A 15520-nucleotide genomic window follows, 5' to 3' on the forward strand; every position below is an offset into this window, starting at 1 on the left:
TAGGGCGCTTTCCTTGCACGAGTTCTCCATAGAGGAGATCCTTTGGGATCCGGCCATCATCCATTCTCACGACATGACCGAGCCAACGCAGGCATCTCTGTTTCAGCAGTGCATACATGCTAGGGATTCCAGCACGTTCCAGTGTAGTATTTACATGCACAAGCACTAAGTTTTGAGAAGCCTTGGCAAATGTGGCAATAGCAGTACACATTCTGCGCCTGTGTGGCAAGAGCAAATTCTTGGCCTTGGTGATGACTCTGAACCCAGTGCTGTGAACAACAGAATCATATCTCAGGAATGTGTTTGTGATTAAGCTAGAACTAGCTAGAGGCAGCCAGTCTAATCTTATTAACCTTTAATAACCCTTAATGTTGTAATAGTATTGTGTCATGTTTTTACGATTCAATAAAGGCTGAGCGGGCTAGCCAGGAGGAGCGCATTCTCTCTTGATCTCCCAGCGTTTTGCTTTGAGCTCTCCTGCCAGCATTATACCCTTTGAATCTATGACTGCTGCCTCATCCTTGCTCTGATTCTTTGCTATTTCAGTTCCTACTAACTCTTCAGTACATCTGCTTTCTGTACTCCCAGCAAGCCACCAGGCCCTAGGCCTTGTGGGCTTCCCAAGCAGCATACAAACTGCGACATCCTTCAGTGCTCTGCACTCCCACCAAACAACAAGGCCCTAGAAGCCTTGGTTGTTTCCCAAAGCAGCATCTTGTGCTGCTACATTCCAGGACTGTGTTGTTTGGAACTTTGTCCTGCCAGGTGATGCCGAGAATGCGTCGGAGGCAGCGCATTTGGAAAGCGTTCAGTTTCCTCTCCTGTTGTGAGCAAAGAGTCCATGACTCGCTGCAGTACAGAAGTGTACTCAGGACGAAAGCTCTGTAGACCTGGATCTTGGTATGTTCCGTCAGCTTCTTGTTGGACCAGACTCTGTTTGTGAGTCTGGAAAATGTGGTAGCTGCTTTACCGATGCATTTGTTTAACTCGGTATCGAGAGAAAGAGTGTCGGAGATCGTTGAGCCAAGGTACACAAAGTCATGGACAACCTCCAGTTCATGTGCAGAGATTGTAATGCAGGGAGGTGAGTCCACATCCTGAACCATGACCTGTGTTCACCTCTACTCCAAAATAAATCCTGTGTTCACTGGGGCTTACTCCTAGGAAAGTGTACATAGAATTGTAGCCACTGGTAGGAAGCAGGATCTTGTCCATTAAAGCTTATGCCTTTAAGGTTCTAAAAAGTCTCTTTCTGCCTTCTAAGCAGCAACCACTGAGAATTGTTAACATTCAAGGAGCAAGCTGGTTCTATATAAATAATAATGAGCAGTGATTCCCACTAAAGAAAGTGTTACGTTTATTCAGTACAGATGAAGATTTTTTTATAATGTGGGGTGAAGCTTTTGCCATATCTCATGGTTACTCAGATCAGGTGTGTTGCTTTAGAACTATTATAAGAAATGTGCATTTAATTAAAAACTCATCTCCAAGGAGCAGGTACCCTGGTCATCAATAGGAAAATTAGCTTGAGGATAAGATTTCAGGTTGCTCTTAATTGAATCAGTGGTCAGTTCTGAAGACGTTTGTGGGAAACATGGAAAGAAATTAAAAAGCATATACAGGTCCAGCCTTATTATACACAGATTTGACTGAACACGAATGGCCCCTGCAAATGAGAAGGAATGTGCTTATCCCTGGAGAAGGGGGAAAATGCATCCCTTTAAAAACAGTTTAAAAAAACTGAACAGTCCTTTAACAATAGCTTCCTTAGAGAGAGAGAGGGCAGCTGGCTGACAATCCATCAATCCTTCTCTTTCCAGGCAACCCCTCCCTTCCCCCTGGAGCAGGTGAAAGAAAGGTGATCACTTTGCATTGGTGAAGAGAGGGGCTGAGTGAAGCACCTTTCTAAGGTCTTGGAGGACAACTGATTGAAGGATTGTCTTCTTAATGACTCTTATCTTACATCACAAAGGTCAGCAAGGCTGTTTTTAAATCACCAGAGCAAAGAAACTTTGTTTTTAAAATTGATTTGCTATAGTGCGTTTTTTGCCATCCACGTGAGTGTTTGGAACTGCTAAGGTTTCGCCAGGAAAGCATGTATAGAATGGTAGCCCAGGCAGAGAAATTGAGTGAGGAGGAGGTAACAAGACCTTTCCTGTCCCCTGTTCTCCATTCTCTCTTGGCTGCCCCCTCCTCTTCCCCTTCTCCATTCCAACCAAGGGAGGACAACTCTCATTGCTGAGATAATCCTAATATGATCATGTGATGTAAGTCTCATTGTGTTCAATAAGACTTATACTTGGTAAAGTGTGTACAGGATTGCAAACAAGGTAAGGGAGGATGAGACTGAAATATCTTTGCTTGTCTATGTGTGTGTGTGTGTGGAAAAGTGCATGCATTGGGGCACTGTCATATGCCCACTTCCTTGAAGGCTACAAAGAGTGGCCAGCAGCTTGCCCTTGCACAGATGTTTCAGTTCTTTACATACTGGTACAGAAAACAAATGGCATGTGAATCCTCCTGTCCCAGGCAAGAGCAGGACATTTACAGCCCTCAGAAGGGCAAACCCGTGAAGCACTCACCCCTTTTGATTGGCAAGTGCTGCTAGGACACATGCAGAAACAGGAAGTCTGCTGAAGGGTAAACACTGGAGGAGGGACTAGTATGGCTTTTGCCTTGAAGCAAGTGCTGCATTGCAGTGAATGTTGCAAATCCCTTGGGAACTGAAACTCAAATGTGTTTTCCAACAGAATAGCTGCGCATTTGGTTTGGGACTTAATGCAAGGCTTCCTGATTTGGTAAGCCAAAATTTCCAGTGATGAACTGGGAGACTGTGGTTTAAGCAATCTGAACAAACTAGGCCAGTGATTCTCACACATTTAGCATCGGGACCCACTTTTTGGAAAAAGAATCTTGTCGGGACCCACCGGAAGTGATGTCATGACCAGAAGTGACATCACCGAGCAGGGAAATTTTTAACAATCCTCGGCTGCAATCCTACTTACACTTACCCAGAAGTAAGTCCTATTTATTATCATTGTTAAAAGCATGTACATAGTAGTCTGTTAAAAGTACAGGTCTGTAACATTTCCCCAAATGCAGTCACATGCTATGGTAGCATCAAGTCTAATATATTAAAAATAAAATATTGAAATGAAGGGGGACCCACCTGAAATTGGCTCACGACCCACCTAGTGGGTCCCAGCCCACAGTTTGAGAAAGACTGAACTAGGCTATCAATCAATATTTTGAGCTCTGAGTGGGAGTTCACAACTTGTGACCTGTTCCTAGTCCCTTAACTGTAAATGAGGCATTTGACATTATGTTTGCATTGACTTTCAGAATTTCAGACTTGACTGTCTTACTCATTGAGTAGCTATACTGACATTTGAATCCTAGTCTTCTTGGTTCAGGTTCATCTTTGTCTCCTTAAATCACAATATTTCTGTGTATTGTGAAACTGTTGTTAATCACAAACTCAGATAATTGAAGCAGAGGAATAGAGAAGTGGAGTACACATCAAATATGATAATATAAAAGAATTGACTTTGAGAACATAGTAATATTATTTTACAGGTTTGCTTGACAGTTCCAGCAATGCTATGGATAAGAAGAATGTGGACACATCTTTGGAGAAGCCATCTTTCTTTGAAGTTTTCAAAGCACGATGCAGTGAATCAGGTACCATTTAGATGTGTAAAACTCAGTCAAATAAATCTTTAGAAAAGGTTTCTTCCTCAGCTGTGTGAAGCAAGAATGTTCATATTGTCCAACTGGTGGTTATATGATCTGGAAAAAGAGATGCTTCTTAATAGTCTCAGTACAACTGTTTAAGTATGCCCTCCATTTATAGTATCTAAACTAATGTTTAATCAGAATGGCAAATGTTCAAAAAGGATGGTTATAATTTCAGAGGGCTTGTTCATATTTGTTCTCTCTGTCTGAGACATATAGGTGGTGCCTCATCTGTTCCCAAACCCACTGTGTATGCCGAAATCCACGGATAATCAAATCTGTGGATTGAATCACTAGGTCCTCTGATAGGAACCAGAGCTCTTCTCTGGTCATGTTTGGAGGACCTTCTGGGAACCAGGGACGCCATATGTGACCTCCCCAAACCTTAGGAGGCCTTCTAAGGCCTCTGGAAGGCTGAAAATTGCCACTTCTGGTTTTGGGCCTAAAACTGGAAGTACTGATTTTCAGCCTTCCAGAGGCCTCAGAAGGCTTCCTAAATGTCAGAGAGGCCACACACAGCCTCCCCAGCCTTCAGAAGGCCTCCAGAAGACCAAAAATAAAATAAAAATATGGTAAATAAGTTATATAGGTGGTAAAGTGTCAGCAGATGTACCACATGCATATAGAGGTGTTAGCGTATATGTAGAGATGTTAGAGAATGGTTTTATTTTTCACAGATTTTGAGGGTTTTTTTTGGGTTTTTTTAAATGAGAAGTGCAGAAGGCAGTGCTGTGTATTTTTATTTTGTTATCACTGGGGGGAAAAATCTAGTGATAGTCTTGAAACCAGGAGTCAGATGGAGGCTCCCCCCTTGGGAATAGCCCTGAATAAGGTTTTCAGGGTAAATACCAGCCATTTTCAACCATTGTGCCGTGGAACACTGGTATGCCGCAAGTGCACCACAGGAATTTTGGGGAAGGTCATTTATTAATAGGGCCAATGGGAGATGTTAGCCCCCCACTGGCAGCATGGTGTGCCTTGTCAATTGTCAAAAACCTGGTGGTGTGCCTTGACCATTTTAGTGCCTTGTCAGTGTGCTGTGAGATGAAAAAGGTTGAAAATCACTGGTATATACAATACCTGCTAGCACACAGTCTCCCCCTGGTGTCTGGCAGGGCAAGACTGGTGGTACTTTGGAGACTGCCACCTGGCCTACTATATGCCAGGAGATGGCTCGGGTATGTAGCTCAACACCCCTGGCTGTGCCTTTGCCTATTTCTCCTTCTACCGAGTCTCTTTTTAGCCAGTCCTGGTCTTCCCAGTAGTCTGTCCCTGCACTCCACACTCTTTACTCCTTTCTTTCTCCAATTTCCCTTTAGTTCCTTTGGTTCATCTTCCTTCTCTTCTAACCTCCTCCTCAACCTTCCTTCCATCACTCCCTTTCTGCTTCCCTCTGCCCTGAAGTTCAGCTTTAAAGGTTGGCTCTGGTCCTGCCTTCCCCCTCTCAACAGAATGTTATCGGCTGCTTTCTGTCATGGCTTGGGGTGTCCCACACTACTGATGGGTTTTTTTCTGTGACAGAATCATGAATCCAGGAACCCAGAAGGCAAAATGTGCTGGCAAATGAGATTGGGGGACTTTTTTTTTTACAGCATAGTTCTTTAAAAAAAACCATTTTGCAAATCTGTGAGACTTGAAAATTGCAGCAAGCCCTGTATTGACTGCCTTCTGTTTCAGGATGTCCCTTTTCTGATCAGCTGTATGCAAGACTGATGTTCATGCTATTTGATGTATTTTTGTTGAGGCTATATTGTGAAATTGCCATTCTGCAGTAACATTTTCTTACTCGCATCATTTATAATGGAGAGCATACTATCCTGAATAACATGTTGCTTTCTTTAGACCTAGGACCAATAAGTGTCAACTGGTTTGAAGAACTCAGTTCAGAAGCTCCACTTTATGACTTTGGAAATCCAGAAGACCTTGAACATACAACTATCTGTGTGAATCAAAATACTTTTAAAACACCAAAGGGGAAGCTGCCTACAAATAACCAATTAGCATCAACTCCAATGATATTTAAAGAACAGAATAAAACCTTACCACTGTTTGTCTCTCCTCTGAAAGAAGTGGGTCAAAGCAAAGGAGAAGCAGGTGAGAAGCTTTACAAGTATGATGCAGAAGTGTAAAGATTTAGGGATGTATTGCAATAATGAGAAATTTTGTTGTGCAAGCTATATAGGGAATCAAGTTAGTCACCGGCTGAGGAATTTTTCCTTGTTTGGAAGTCAGTCTTCCAGCAAATTCTAAAATATATTTGCTTGAACACATGATCTTTCTGCAGGGCTGAGATTGAGGGGTGCAAGGCGGGGTATCTTTCTATCTGCTACCATTTGTAATGGTACACTGTACAATGGTACACTCAACATGCCACACTGTTCTTGAGGGTTCTTTGGCTCTTAAAATAGATTTTTCAGGGGCTGTGGAGAGCTTTATCAGGAGGAAAGGCAGGAGAACCCAATTCATAAGAGGGTTCTATTCATTCTTCTCATGGTTTGTTGGACCTGACCCCATGAATAGTTTTTGTATTGCAGTCCTGATGACATTTATTTAACAAACACAAATCCATTAACCCTGAAAAAGTCACACAACACTGACTGAGCCTTTGCCACAATAAGTTTAACTGCCTGTAGGATTACAGGTAGTGCAGAACTTTGTTCTTTTTCCTGTTTATTTCCTTTATTGCAGGCAGATGTCACCACCCTATGGATTCTGTTGACACAATGTTAGATCAATCAGATGAAGTAGTCAGTCCCCCTTTCAACACTTGTCTTTTTGCAAGGTACTTTATTTCTGCATTTTTAGAAGTAAATGTATCACCCAGTTCTCATAAGTCTGGGTTGACTGTAGTAGGACAATTGACTGATTGTGTTGCCACCATTTAAAGCTGTACCCTACATGTGGCCAATAGATAAGTTGTGCTGACTTTTCTGTCTGTAGCGGCTGATGTAAAATCTGGCCATCAGCGGGTGCATTGTGCCTCTGCAAACCTGATGCTAATTCCTGTGATGACAGAGTGCCTATATATTTAAGTGTGTTCACTTAAAGGATTTACTTTGTTATAAATTCTAAAGGTTTGTGGATTGCAAAGCACTGGAGAAATAAACAGCATTAAAATAATTTCCTTTCATCTCTGTGCTCTCTGCCTCTTGAGAAATTTAGATGTTGGTAAAGATGAATTTCCATAGCTCAGAATGCTTTTAAAGATTAAATTATTGTTGTTGAACGTATTCTCAAGTTCATAACAATTCGGTATGTTATATTTGTGTCCCAGTATTCATTTAAAAAGTTCAGAGCAGCTCACATAGGGTTTATAGTAATCTCTCATCCAAGAGACTCTTCAGGTCCATTCTATTTAGCATCAGTTGCTTGATGTGATAGCATAAGGTGCTTGTAGATCATACACTAGGTTTTATCAAGGTGCATCTGGTTTGTATTGGGGTGTGTATTTGAAAATCTTCTGTCTTATCAGAATATAGTCAAAAATGTAATATTTCTTGAAGATATAGTTGTGTGTGTGTAACATTTTCAAAAATGCATTTCATGTATTCACCAGTAACCATTTTTTAATTTTGTTTTCAATCCCCCTGATTTAAGGAAAAGATGCAAAACTCCACCAAGTAATAAGTGTGGTATGTATTTAACATTCCATTTATTTTTTTTGCTGTATTAACAGTAGTGTATTAGTAACAGTAGTGTAATAGTAATGTTTATGCTAAGAGCTAACAGATTACTTATTGTCTGGCTTGTTATTTTTCAGTACTAAGTGAAAGTTTGCTGCGTACACCCAAGCTTTTTGAGGTAATTGTTTTATCCTTAGATCTCAGCTAGTAGAATCACAGATCTTGATATTAATTTTATATATATATATATTTTAGGCTCAGACACAAAAATGTATTTCTGAAAGCCTGGGAGCAGAAATGGATCCTGAGATGTCTTGGTCAAGTTCATTAGCAACGCCCCCAACGCTTTCTCCAACAGTAATAATAGGTAATGATAATTATGTCAGAATAAAAATAAGTTCCGTTTTTGTTTTCTTATATGAAATGCTTTTGTGGGGAATGGGAGGTCCAAACCTGAGCTGTCTGGAGCTCTGGGCTGCAGGAACTGAGAGTGTGGCGAAAATGGCTGTCAGGGCATCCAGTGGCCCTGGGCGGAGGATTCCACCTCCTCGGAAGAAGGGGACATTCATCCCCTTCCCCCAAGTAAAGGAAGTAGCCCTGCAATGGAACTACTCAATTCTGTGGCAGCTCTGTGGAACTCAGGATGCAGAGGAGCTGAGCTTCACCAGTCCTGCCGTTCTCCTGCTCTGGTCGCTCTCCCGCCACACCTCTTCCCTGCCCTCCTCCCACCCCGGAATGCCTCCTCCCCCCACACCCACAGCTACCTCTACGCTACCTGGCGGTGCAGGTGACTGGGTTAGTGCCAGTGGAAAGCTGGTGCTCCCCACATGAATATGTACTAATATGTGGCAGCATATTTACTAATGATGTATATTGTTTGAAATTTAAGCTAGAGGAAATGATACAGTGTCTGGAACAAAGCCACATGATGAAAGAATCACTTCGGTGAGTTACTTTAGGAAGGACTCTGCCAAAGTAGGCAATCTTGGATTTGTCTTGATATGTTTTGTCTGATATGTAATTCTTGTAAATTTCCCACACTTTGGTTTTTAGATCATGCATAGGCTTTTCTCCAAGTATTGTAGAAGCCCTGTGAAGAATAGTGTGAGTGTACAGTCTACATCAGGAATAGAAGACTCATGTACAAAACCTGACAGCGAAATCCCCAGTGAGCATTGGTTCTTAGCTATTTACATCTATTGGATCTCGAACAATGCATTCCTCAAATCTTTGCATAGTGATCTAAAATAATTTTTGTAATGCTTTGTAATTTTTGTAATCTTTCAAAGCATAAGACACTTTTATCCATGTAGTTATTTTCCTGAACCACAGTAATTAGCATGATTCTTTCTGTTGAATTAAGTAAAGGCTTGAATCTATAAATTGACAGTGTTTGACTCATCAGGGTTTAGATTTGAGGAATTTTTTGTTTTTTGAACCCTTGACCCCATGTCCTCTTACATACTGCTTTTTAAATTCCCTATAGTTTGAAAGACCGATTGCTGTGCATCACAGGGGCTGTTGGAGGTAGGGGGTTGGGGACAGGTTGGCAAGTCCAAAGCACTATTGATCTCATAGAGCTAGCTTGGTAACGGCTTTAATTTAGTGTTGGCTTGTCAAGCATTGACGCTGTTTAGAAGTGCTTCATCTATTGTAATATATAATATAAATGAAATCTAGAGGAGTCCTCTTAATAGTTTGCTGCGTATGCTGATCATTTTGTAATTATTTACAGGTTTTGAAAAGCCAATAGATGGTTCCTTTGCTGTCAGCAGATTTCTCAGTAAGTCAAGTGTAAACCAGAAGCCTCCAGAGGACGAAGATATGCGTGATACTGGCACAGATAGTGGTATTTCTGTATGCCTCGCCAGTGGCAAAGCTTTACTAAGAAAAGTAAAAACTGTCAAACCAAGTCAAAAAAAAATCTTTGATGAAGTGGAACATGATGAACTTCAAGAAACTGAGGAAGCAATTAAAAATTCTGAAGAGATTAGTATAACAGAATATGAAAGGGAGTTGAATAATTGCAAGTGTAATCTGCAGAGAGCTATCATTCACAGTAGCATAATGCAAACATGCTCAGAAAATCAGAATGATATACACATAGAGAAGGAAATACCATCTTCTTTACTTTCTCCATGGTCTCAGTTGGACTTATCTGGTCTTCAAATAACACAGCTGGAAAAAGTGTCCTCATGCTGTAGTGGTTCATCTTCTACTTTGCATGTTGAGAAAAGTTGTGAAGACGGGGTATCGTCTACTGACAAAGTATGTGCCCCTACCAGTCCTTCAGAGTCATGTATTATGATTACATCAAATCTTATAAAAACCAACAAATTTATTAACATCAGTTCTTCAGAAAAACTGCTAGCTCCTGAAAACTCTCCAATTACTGTTGCAATTGTGAAGAAGAGCTCAACACCAGTGAAAGTGTTTAAGGATGAGGAGACTTCTATTGAAAATGTGTCAGATACTGGTTCATTCTTAAGTGAAAACATAACTTTTACAGATGCCTCAGAAACCCATCACAATTTCATAAATAAATTCTCAAAAGAAAATTGTAAATTTTCCTCTGGCCTACCTACAGATAATATTTCAATTCCAGTTGCTAGTGATGATGGGGATCTTGCAAGGTCAGGCTTGCCAACTAGGAGCTCACTTTCACATTTGAAAAGGCGACCCAAGAAATTTATTTATGCAGTAAATAATACTCCACTGCATCAGGAAGAAGGAATGACACAGAGAGATGGACCTTCTGCTTTTCATGTGTCATCTTGCGCAGATTTTAAATCTTGCAGTGATGAAGTTTCAAGAACTGCCAGCAGGAATGAAGGTACAATGTTTATATTTGTTCACAAGTTAGGTTGGATCCAGATTTGCGCAAGTGGAATGGTTCAAACAAAGGATCTTTTCCACTTCCTTGTACCCTTTATAGTTTGAGCCCCCTGCAGCTTCTCCTGAAGGTTAGGGGTACTCTTGAGAATGTGTTGGTGCATTGCAGAGGGCTACAGTTCATGTGTGAATTTGCTGAGCATGCTTATCTTAAGGAAAAAATGGACTAGATAAATCCAGTTGAGGAAACCAATTTTCTCAGTAATAGAATGCACATCAAGAGTTCTATTGTTTTATTTTTAAAAATACAAAAGCAGAGAGTTCATGCAATGTTTAAATTATCAGGAACCTTAAAAATGTAGAAGAAAATATTCTTCCAGTAGCAGAATAGAGTATATTCTATTTTTAGAATATTTTTAGAATATTCTATTTTTAGAGTATAAAATGGAAGTATTTGCAGCAGTATAGCTCCTGGCAACAAGACATTTAGGAAAAAAAAATTACTATAGTTGAGCAGTTTCAAAAGAGAGCAGTGAAAGATATGTTGTTGAATAATGGTGTCACTCCGGCTAATTGTGTTAGCTTCAGCTAATTCATCTAACTGTTGTGGTTCATTTTCTTACAGGGCAAACAGAAGACACTTTGAGCTCTAAAAAGCACATCATAGAAGAGAAGCGGGAAGTAGGATCTGAAAAAAACTGTTCTTTTCCTGATGCTTTGCAAGAATCTTTATATGTTAATAAATCAAGCACAGAAAGTCACTTTACAGATCTGTCAATATTTCCACAGACAGAAAACAAAGAGGAGGCAGTTCTGCTTTCCAATCTTAAAGCTGCTAATCAAGAAAAAGAGCCACATGAACAGAAATTCTTTGCCATTAATAACAAGGACATTTTAGATAAAGACAGTGGTGGTAAATGTGCCAATCCTGCAAATTTCATTTCATTGCCAAAAGCAAGTCAACTGAAAATGGGAAATAATCAAGAAGTTTTGGAATTAGCTACACAGCATTCTTCAGCAAGTGGCACTCAGATAGCTGAACTTGGGTGTCTGACAAAGAAAACACCTAGTGTATTGAAGAAAAATGTAGACTCAACACAACCTGTATCATCAGACTTAAAAGAAAATGTAGAGGATAATGAGTTAAAATGGTTAGAAAGTGCAAGTTCTAACAAAACCCAAATTTTTGATGGTTTCAAAACGGCATCTAATAAACAGATAACAGTATCTAATAACAACATTAGAAAAGGCAAATTGCTGTTCAAAGACATAGAAGACCAATTTCTTGAAGATTTTCCCAGTAAAAGCATACAAAATATTTCAAATGTGCAAGAGAATGCTGAGAATTCTTCAGTTGTGATAAATAACTTGAATAAAAAGTCATCTAATTTTTCACATGATTCTGATTTTCAGGTGAACTTCAGAAAATGCAATGACGCAAAAAGTGTTTTTCCTGAATATGCCAATCTGTTTTTTCAGAATGTTCCTAAAAATTTAACAGCAAGTCAAGAAGCCGAAGTAACAGAGCTTTCTAATATATTGGAAGAAACAGGTAGTCAATTTGAATTCACACAGTTTAAAGAGCAAAGGACTATGCTGTACAATAATAATTTAGAAGTGCCTGGGAGCATTGATAAAAATGAAATAAGTAAATTGGATATAAATTCTGAAGTGTGGAAAGATAGTGATTTTGATGAGTGCATCAGAACAAAAGTTCAACAAGGCAGTTATCTGTCACCTAGTAAGCATATAGATACAACTGTGGAATCTAAAGCACAAAAACAAAGCAGGAAAGAGGTTACATCAATTAATTCATTAATTGGAAAATGGAAAAAGGCGCATTTTGTCCCTCGTGTTTCAGTGCCTTTGCAACCCCACTTGTCTGATCTGGGAGACTGTTGTTCAATTGTAAACACCAAGGTAAACCTTCCTGATGAGATCATTAGCAAAGCTCCAAAAGCAGTAAGTGAAATGGGTGAAATGCTTGACCTTCACAAAACTTACTTTCAAAGTGGTTTATCAGAGAGAAGCAATAATTATTGTTGGAATAACCCTGGACATATGAAAGGAATTGATGGGCATCAGAAAGTCAAAGAAGTAAATGCTGACTATATGTTGAAAAATAATGCAAATGATACTATTACCTTTGTGAAAGAAAATATTGCAAAAGATAAAAACTTTAATGAAAACAATGTTGTTCATATTTCTAGAACTACGGAAGTTAATCTAAAAATTGTTCAAAAATATTCTCTTCATATGACAGGAAGTCAACTGTCATCCATTGAAAATAATCGTAGCATTTTATTCTCGCACCACGTTATAAACCGTGGTGAAACTCAGTATAATTTGCAAGAAACTTTGTCTGATCTAACATGTTTAGCTGAAGTTACTAAAACTGAAAAAAGTTCTACTTTAAATGATGAAGATGAAAAAGAAAATGTTGATTCTAATCAAGACCAAGAAAAAGCGAATAATTCAGGTAGTGCTTATTCACTACAGAGTGTTCACACTGGTGCTGACGGGAGCATATTTGTGGAAAAGAGTAAAATCCTCCATTTGTTGACTGGCTCTTGTCTAAGGGAGGAATTGGATAAAATGTCCTCACCTTCCAGTGAAAAGGCAGGTGTTGCTATCACTTCTGTGAAAAAGACTATTGACTTAAATCAAAATGAAATCAACTATCAAGAATGCCCTGATATCCAAAAACGAAATCAGAACAGTGCAATGGGGTTTTATACAGCTAGTGGTAAGCAAGTTACAGTATCTGATGAATCCTTAGCTAAAGCAAAGCACCTTCTTTCAGAACAAAATATTTTCCCAGAAAAGGAGGATGCTTTCAGGAATCTTGACAAACGTGTCATCCAGGCTTCAACAAAAGAGAAAAAGGATGAGAAAATTACCAAAGTAAGAGAAGAATTTGGAGAAGGGACTGAAAGACATTGGAGGGAAGTTCTAAATCCTCAAAGTGACTTTGAAGATTCTTTGCAAACTGTGAATCCTGAAACCATAAAACATCTTTCACTAAAGACTAATGCATCAGAGTCTGATTTAATATCTCACAATGGAAGGGGGAAAGAATGTTTTATAAATAAAGGCTCATTGGCAAAGAACAATCTGACACGTGAATCAAGCAAAAATGACATTTCCAAAATGGTACTAATTGATTCTGATAAGGAGGAGCATTTTCATGTTGAAAGGCCAGGTATTTATGAAAAGCAAGATGTTAACAACTTGCTGGTTAGAAATACGAGTATATCACATAATGCATGCAGTGAGAGAAACTCTGTCTCAGATCATTTAATTTACATTTCCCAAGAGGCGTCATCAAAAAGATTTAATGCAGAAAAGAATTCTAGCAGTTCTGAAGATATTTTGAAAAATGACAGTCGTGCAATGCAAAATTGTGACATAAAATCATTAGATGCTAATGCCTTACCAAAAAATTCACCTGGTCAATCAGAAGCCTCAGCTTCAAAGCTGTTGAAACCTAGGCCAGTTGCATTTACTACAGCAAGTGGTAAAACTGTTGTAGTTTCTCAGGATGCATTAACAAAGACCAGAGAGTTGTTTCATAGCAACTGCTGTAAACCAGTAAAACAAAATACAGAATCCCAGTCTGAAACAAGGAAACATGACATTTTGAAAAGCTATTCTGATGTTGTAGGCTATGGGAAGTGTGCTGTTTCTACCAACTGCTCAAGTATAGAGAACATTGCTGTGGAAAATTCTGTTGCACCCCAGCTTCCCAGAAACAGGGAATACTGCGACAGAGATGAGCAAACATTACAGTACACTAAACCCATGCCCTTGGATCTTGGACCAGAGTCAAGTTCATGTTTTCAAATGAAGACTGAACATTCTAATTCATGGATCTCTAACAAGCTCAATGCAGATTTTTCTACAGATAAGTGTGGATTTTTTAGCACAGCAAGTGGTAAACCTGTAAAAATATCTGAAGAATCATTAAAGAAATCAAGACTACTTTTTTCTGAAATGGAAAAAGATTCATTTGAATATCAGAGTTCAGTATCAGATTGCAGTTATGGTTGTGACAGCTCTTCGGTCAGGGACAAAGTTACCTCTCAAAAAAATAAATTGCCTTCCCAAGCAAGGATACCTGCAAATTTTGAGATAAATTCAAATATTCCTTGTGGCTTTAGCACAGCAAGTGGAAAACAAGTGCAAATCTCTGAAAAGTCTGTCCAGAAAGCAATGGGGCTCATAAAAGAATTTGATGATATCAGAATTAATTGTTCTGTAGATAAACAGGGTTTAAGGCAAGACGACATTTCACCTATAAAGCCTTCTACTACAGAAGCTGAAGCTAAAATCATGTCAAAATCTAAACGGAAAGAGAAATGCAATGCAGTTTATCTATCAAGCAATTGTACTGAAAAGGACCTAGTGAGCATCAAGGTACCCATGTGTGTGCCTCATACTGAGAAATACAAGCAAGCAGCAGAATTAAAAGAGAGTTTACCATCTGCAAAGGAAATAGAGCATTTAGAAATGAACCAACCAAGCAGAAGTGAAAAAAAATGTGCAGCAATATGCAATACCATAACCAAAGCAAAGCTGAATTTTAATTGTCCTACTTACTCTCAAATTCGAGACAATTACTTGGAAACAGAAGCTTCAGAAAGTGCCAAAGCATTCATGCAAGATGATGATCTCACCAATAAAGATGTGCAGAAAAATACAAAAAAATCCAACTTGATTTCTGGAGAAACTAGTAACTTTCAATTGAATGCAAGAACTAGGAAAAGGCAAATGGAAGAACACAGATTTGGAAGGTGTCTGCTAGGTAAGAGCATTTTTTGCCACCTGATTGTGTGCATCTGTTTGGTAGGACAGTCATTTTTAATTTCCTACAAGATAGATACTCTTAGAACTGAACAAGTCATATCAAGATCTGTCAAGATAATGGGAATGGAAGGCAGGGGCATTTGCAGGAAACATCCTACACTCAGCAAGCTATTTTGAAAATGCCTGTCCGCACTCAGATGCAGAATTTCACTTAGCTGGTGGGCTCACTACCAGTTTTAGATCTTTGCTACGGTCATGTGTAGGAATGGTAGAAGAGAATTAGCAGATGTGAAGGCTGCAAACACCCTCAACTCAACCCCTACGTGTGTTCCCCATTCCTGCCACTAATATTATGATGGACACATAGGATTTAGAAAAGCGGCAATAGCCGCCGTTAGGACTGCAGAACATCTTTTGTTGTTGATCGTTTAATATGAAATGTTCTCAAATTTTTCAATGGTTCTGAAAAGCTGATAGCTGTCAATCCAAATTTGTGTACATCACAAATAATTTGAGGATCAAGA

General features: G+C 39.2%; 1 protein-coding gene across 1 annotated transcript in view; it reads left to right on the top strand.

Annotated features, from left to right (window-relative positions):
- Nucleotides 1–15520, top strand: part of BRCA2 (BRCA2 DNA repair associated) — a 34058-nt gene that overhangs the window by 1812 nt on the left and 16726 nt on the right. The window contains exons 2-11 of the mRNA XM_066621251.1: nucleotides 3577–3681; nucleotides 5578–5829; nucleotides 6424–6517; nucleotides 7333–7367; nucleotides 7496–7536; nucleotides 7614–7725; nucleotides 8248–8303; nucleotides 8412–8526; nucleotides 9094–10191; nucleotides 10816–14994. Coding sequence (XP_066477348.1) covers nucleotides 3603–3681; nucleotides 5578–5829; nucleotides 6424–6517; nucleotides 7333–7367; nucleotides 7496–7536; nucleotides 7614–7725; nucleotides 8248–8303; nucleotides 8412–8526; nucleotides 9094–10191; nucleotides 10816–14994 — 6061 coding nt within the window. The 5' untranslated portion in view covers nucleotides 3577–3602. The remainder of the gene's footprint in view (nucleotides 1–3576; nucleotides 3682–5577; nucleotides 5830–6423; nucleotides 6518–7332; nucleotides 7368–7495; nucleotides 7537–7613; nucleotides 7726–8247; nucleotides 8304–8411; nucleotides 8527–9093; nucleotides 10192–10815; nucleotides 14995–15520) is intronic.

The sequence above is a fragment of the Tiliqua scincoides genome, chromosome 3, assembly GCF_035046505.1.
Source record: "Tiliqua scincoides isolate rTilSci1 chromosome 3, rTilSci1.hap2, whole genome shotgun sequence".
Classification (NCBI taxonomy): Eukaryota; Metazoa; Chordata; class Lepidosauria; order Squamata; family Scincidae; genus Tiliqua; species Tiliqua scincoides.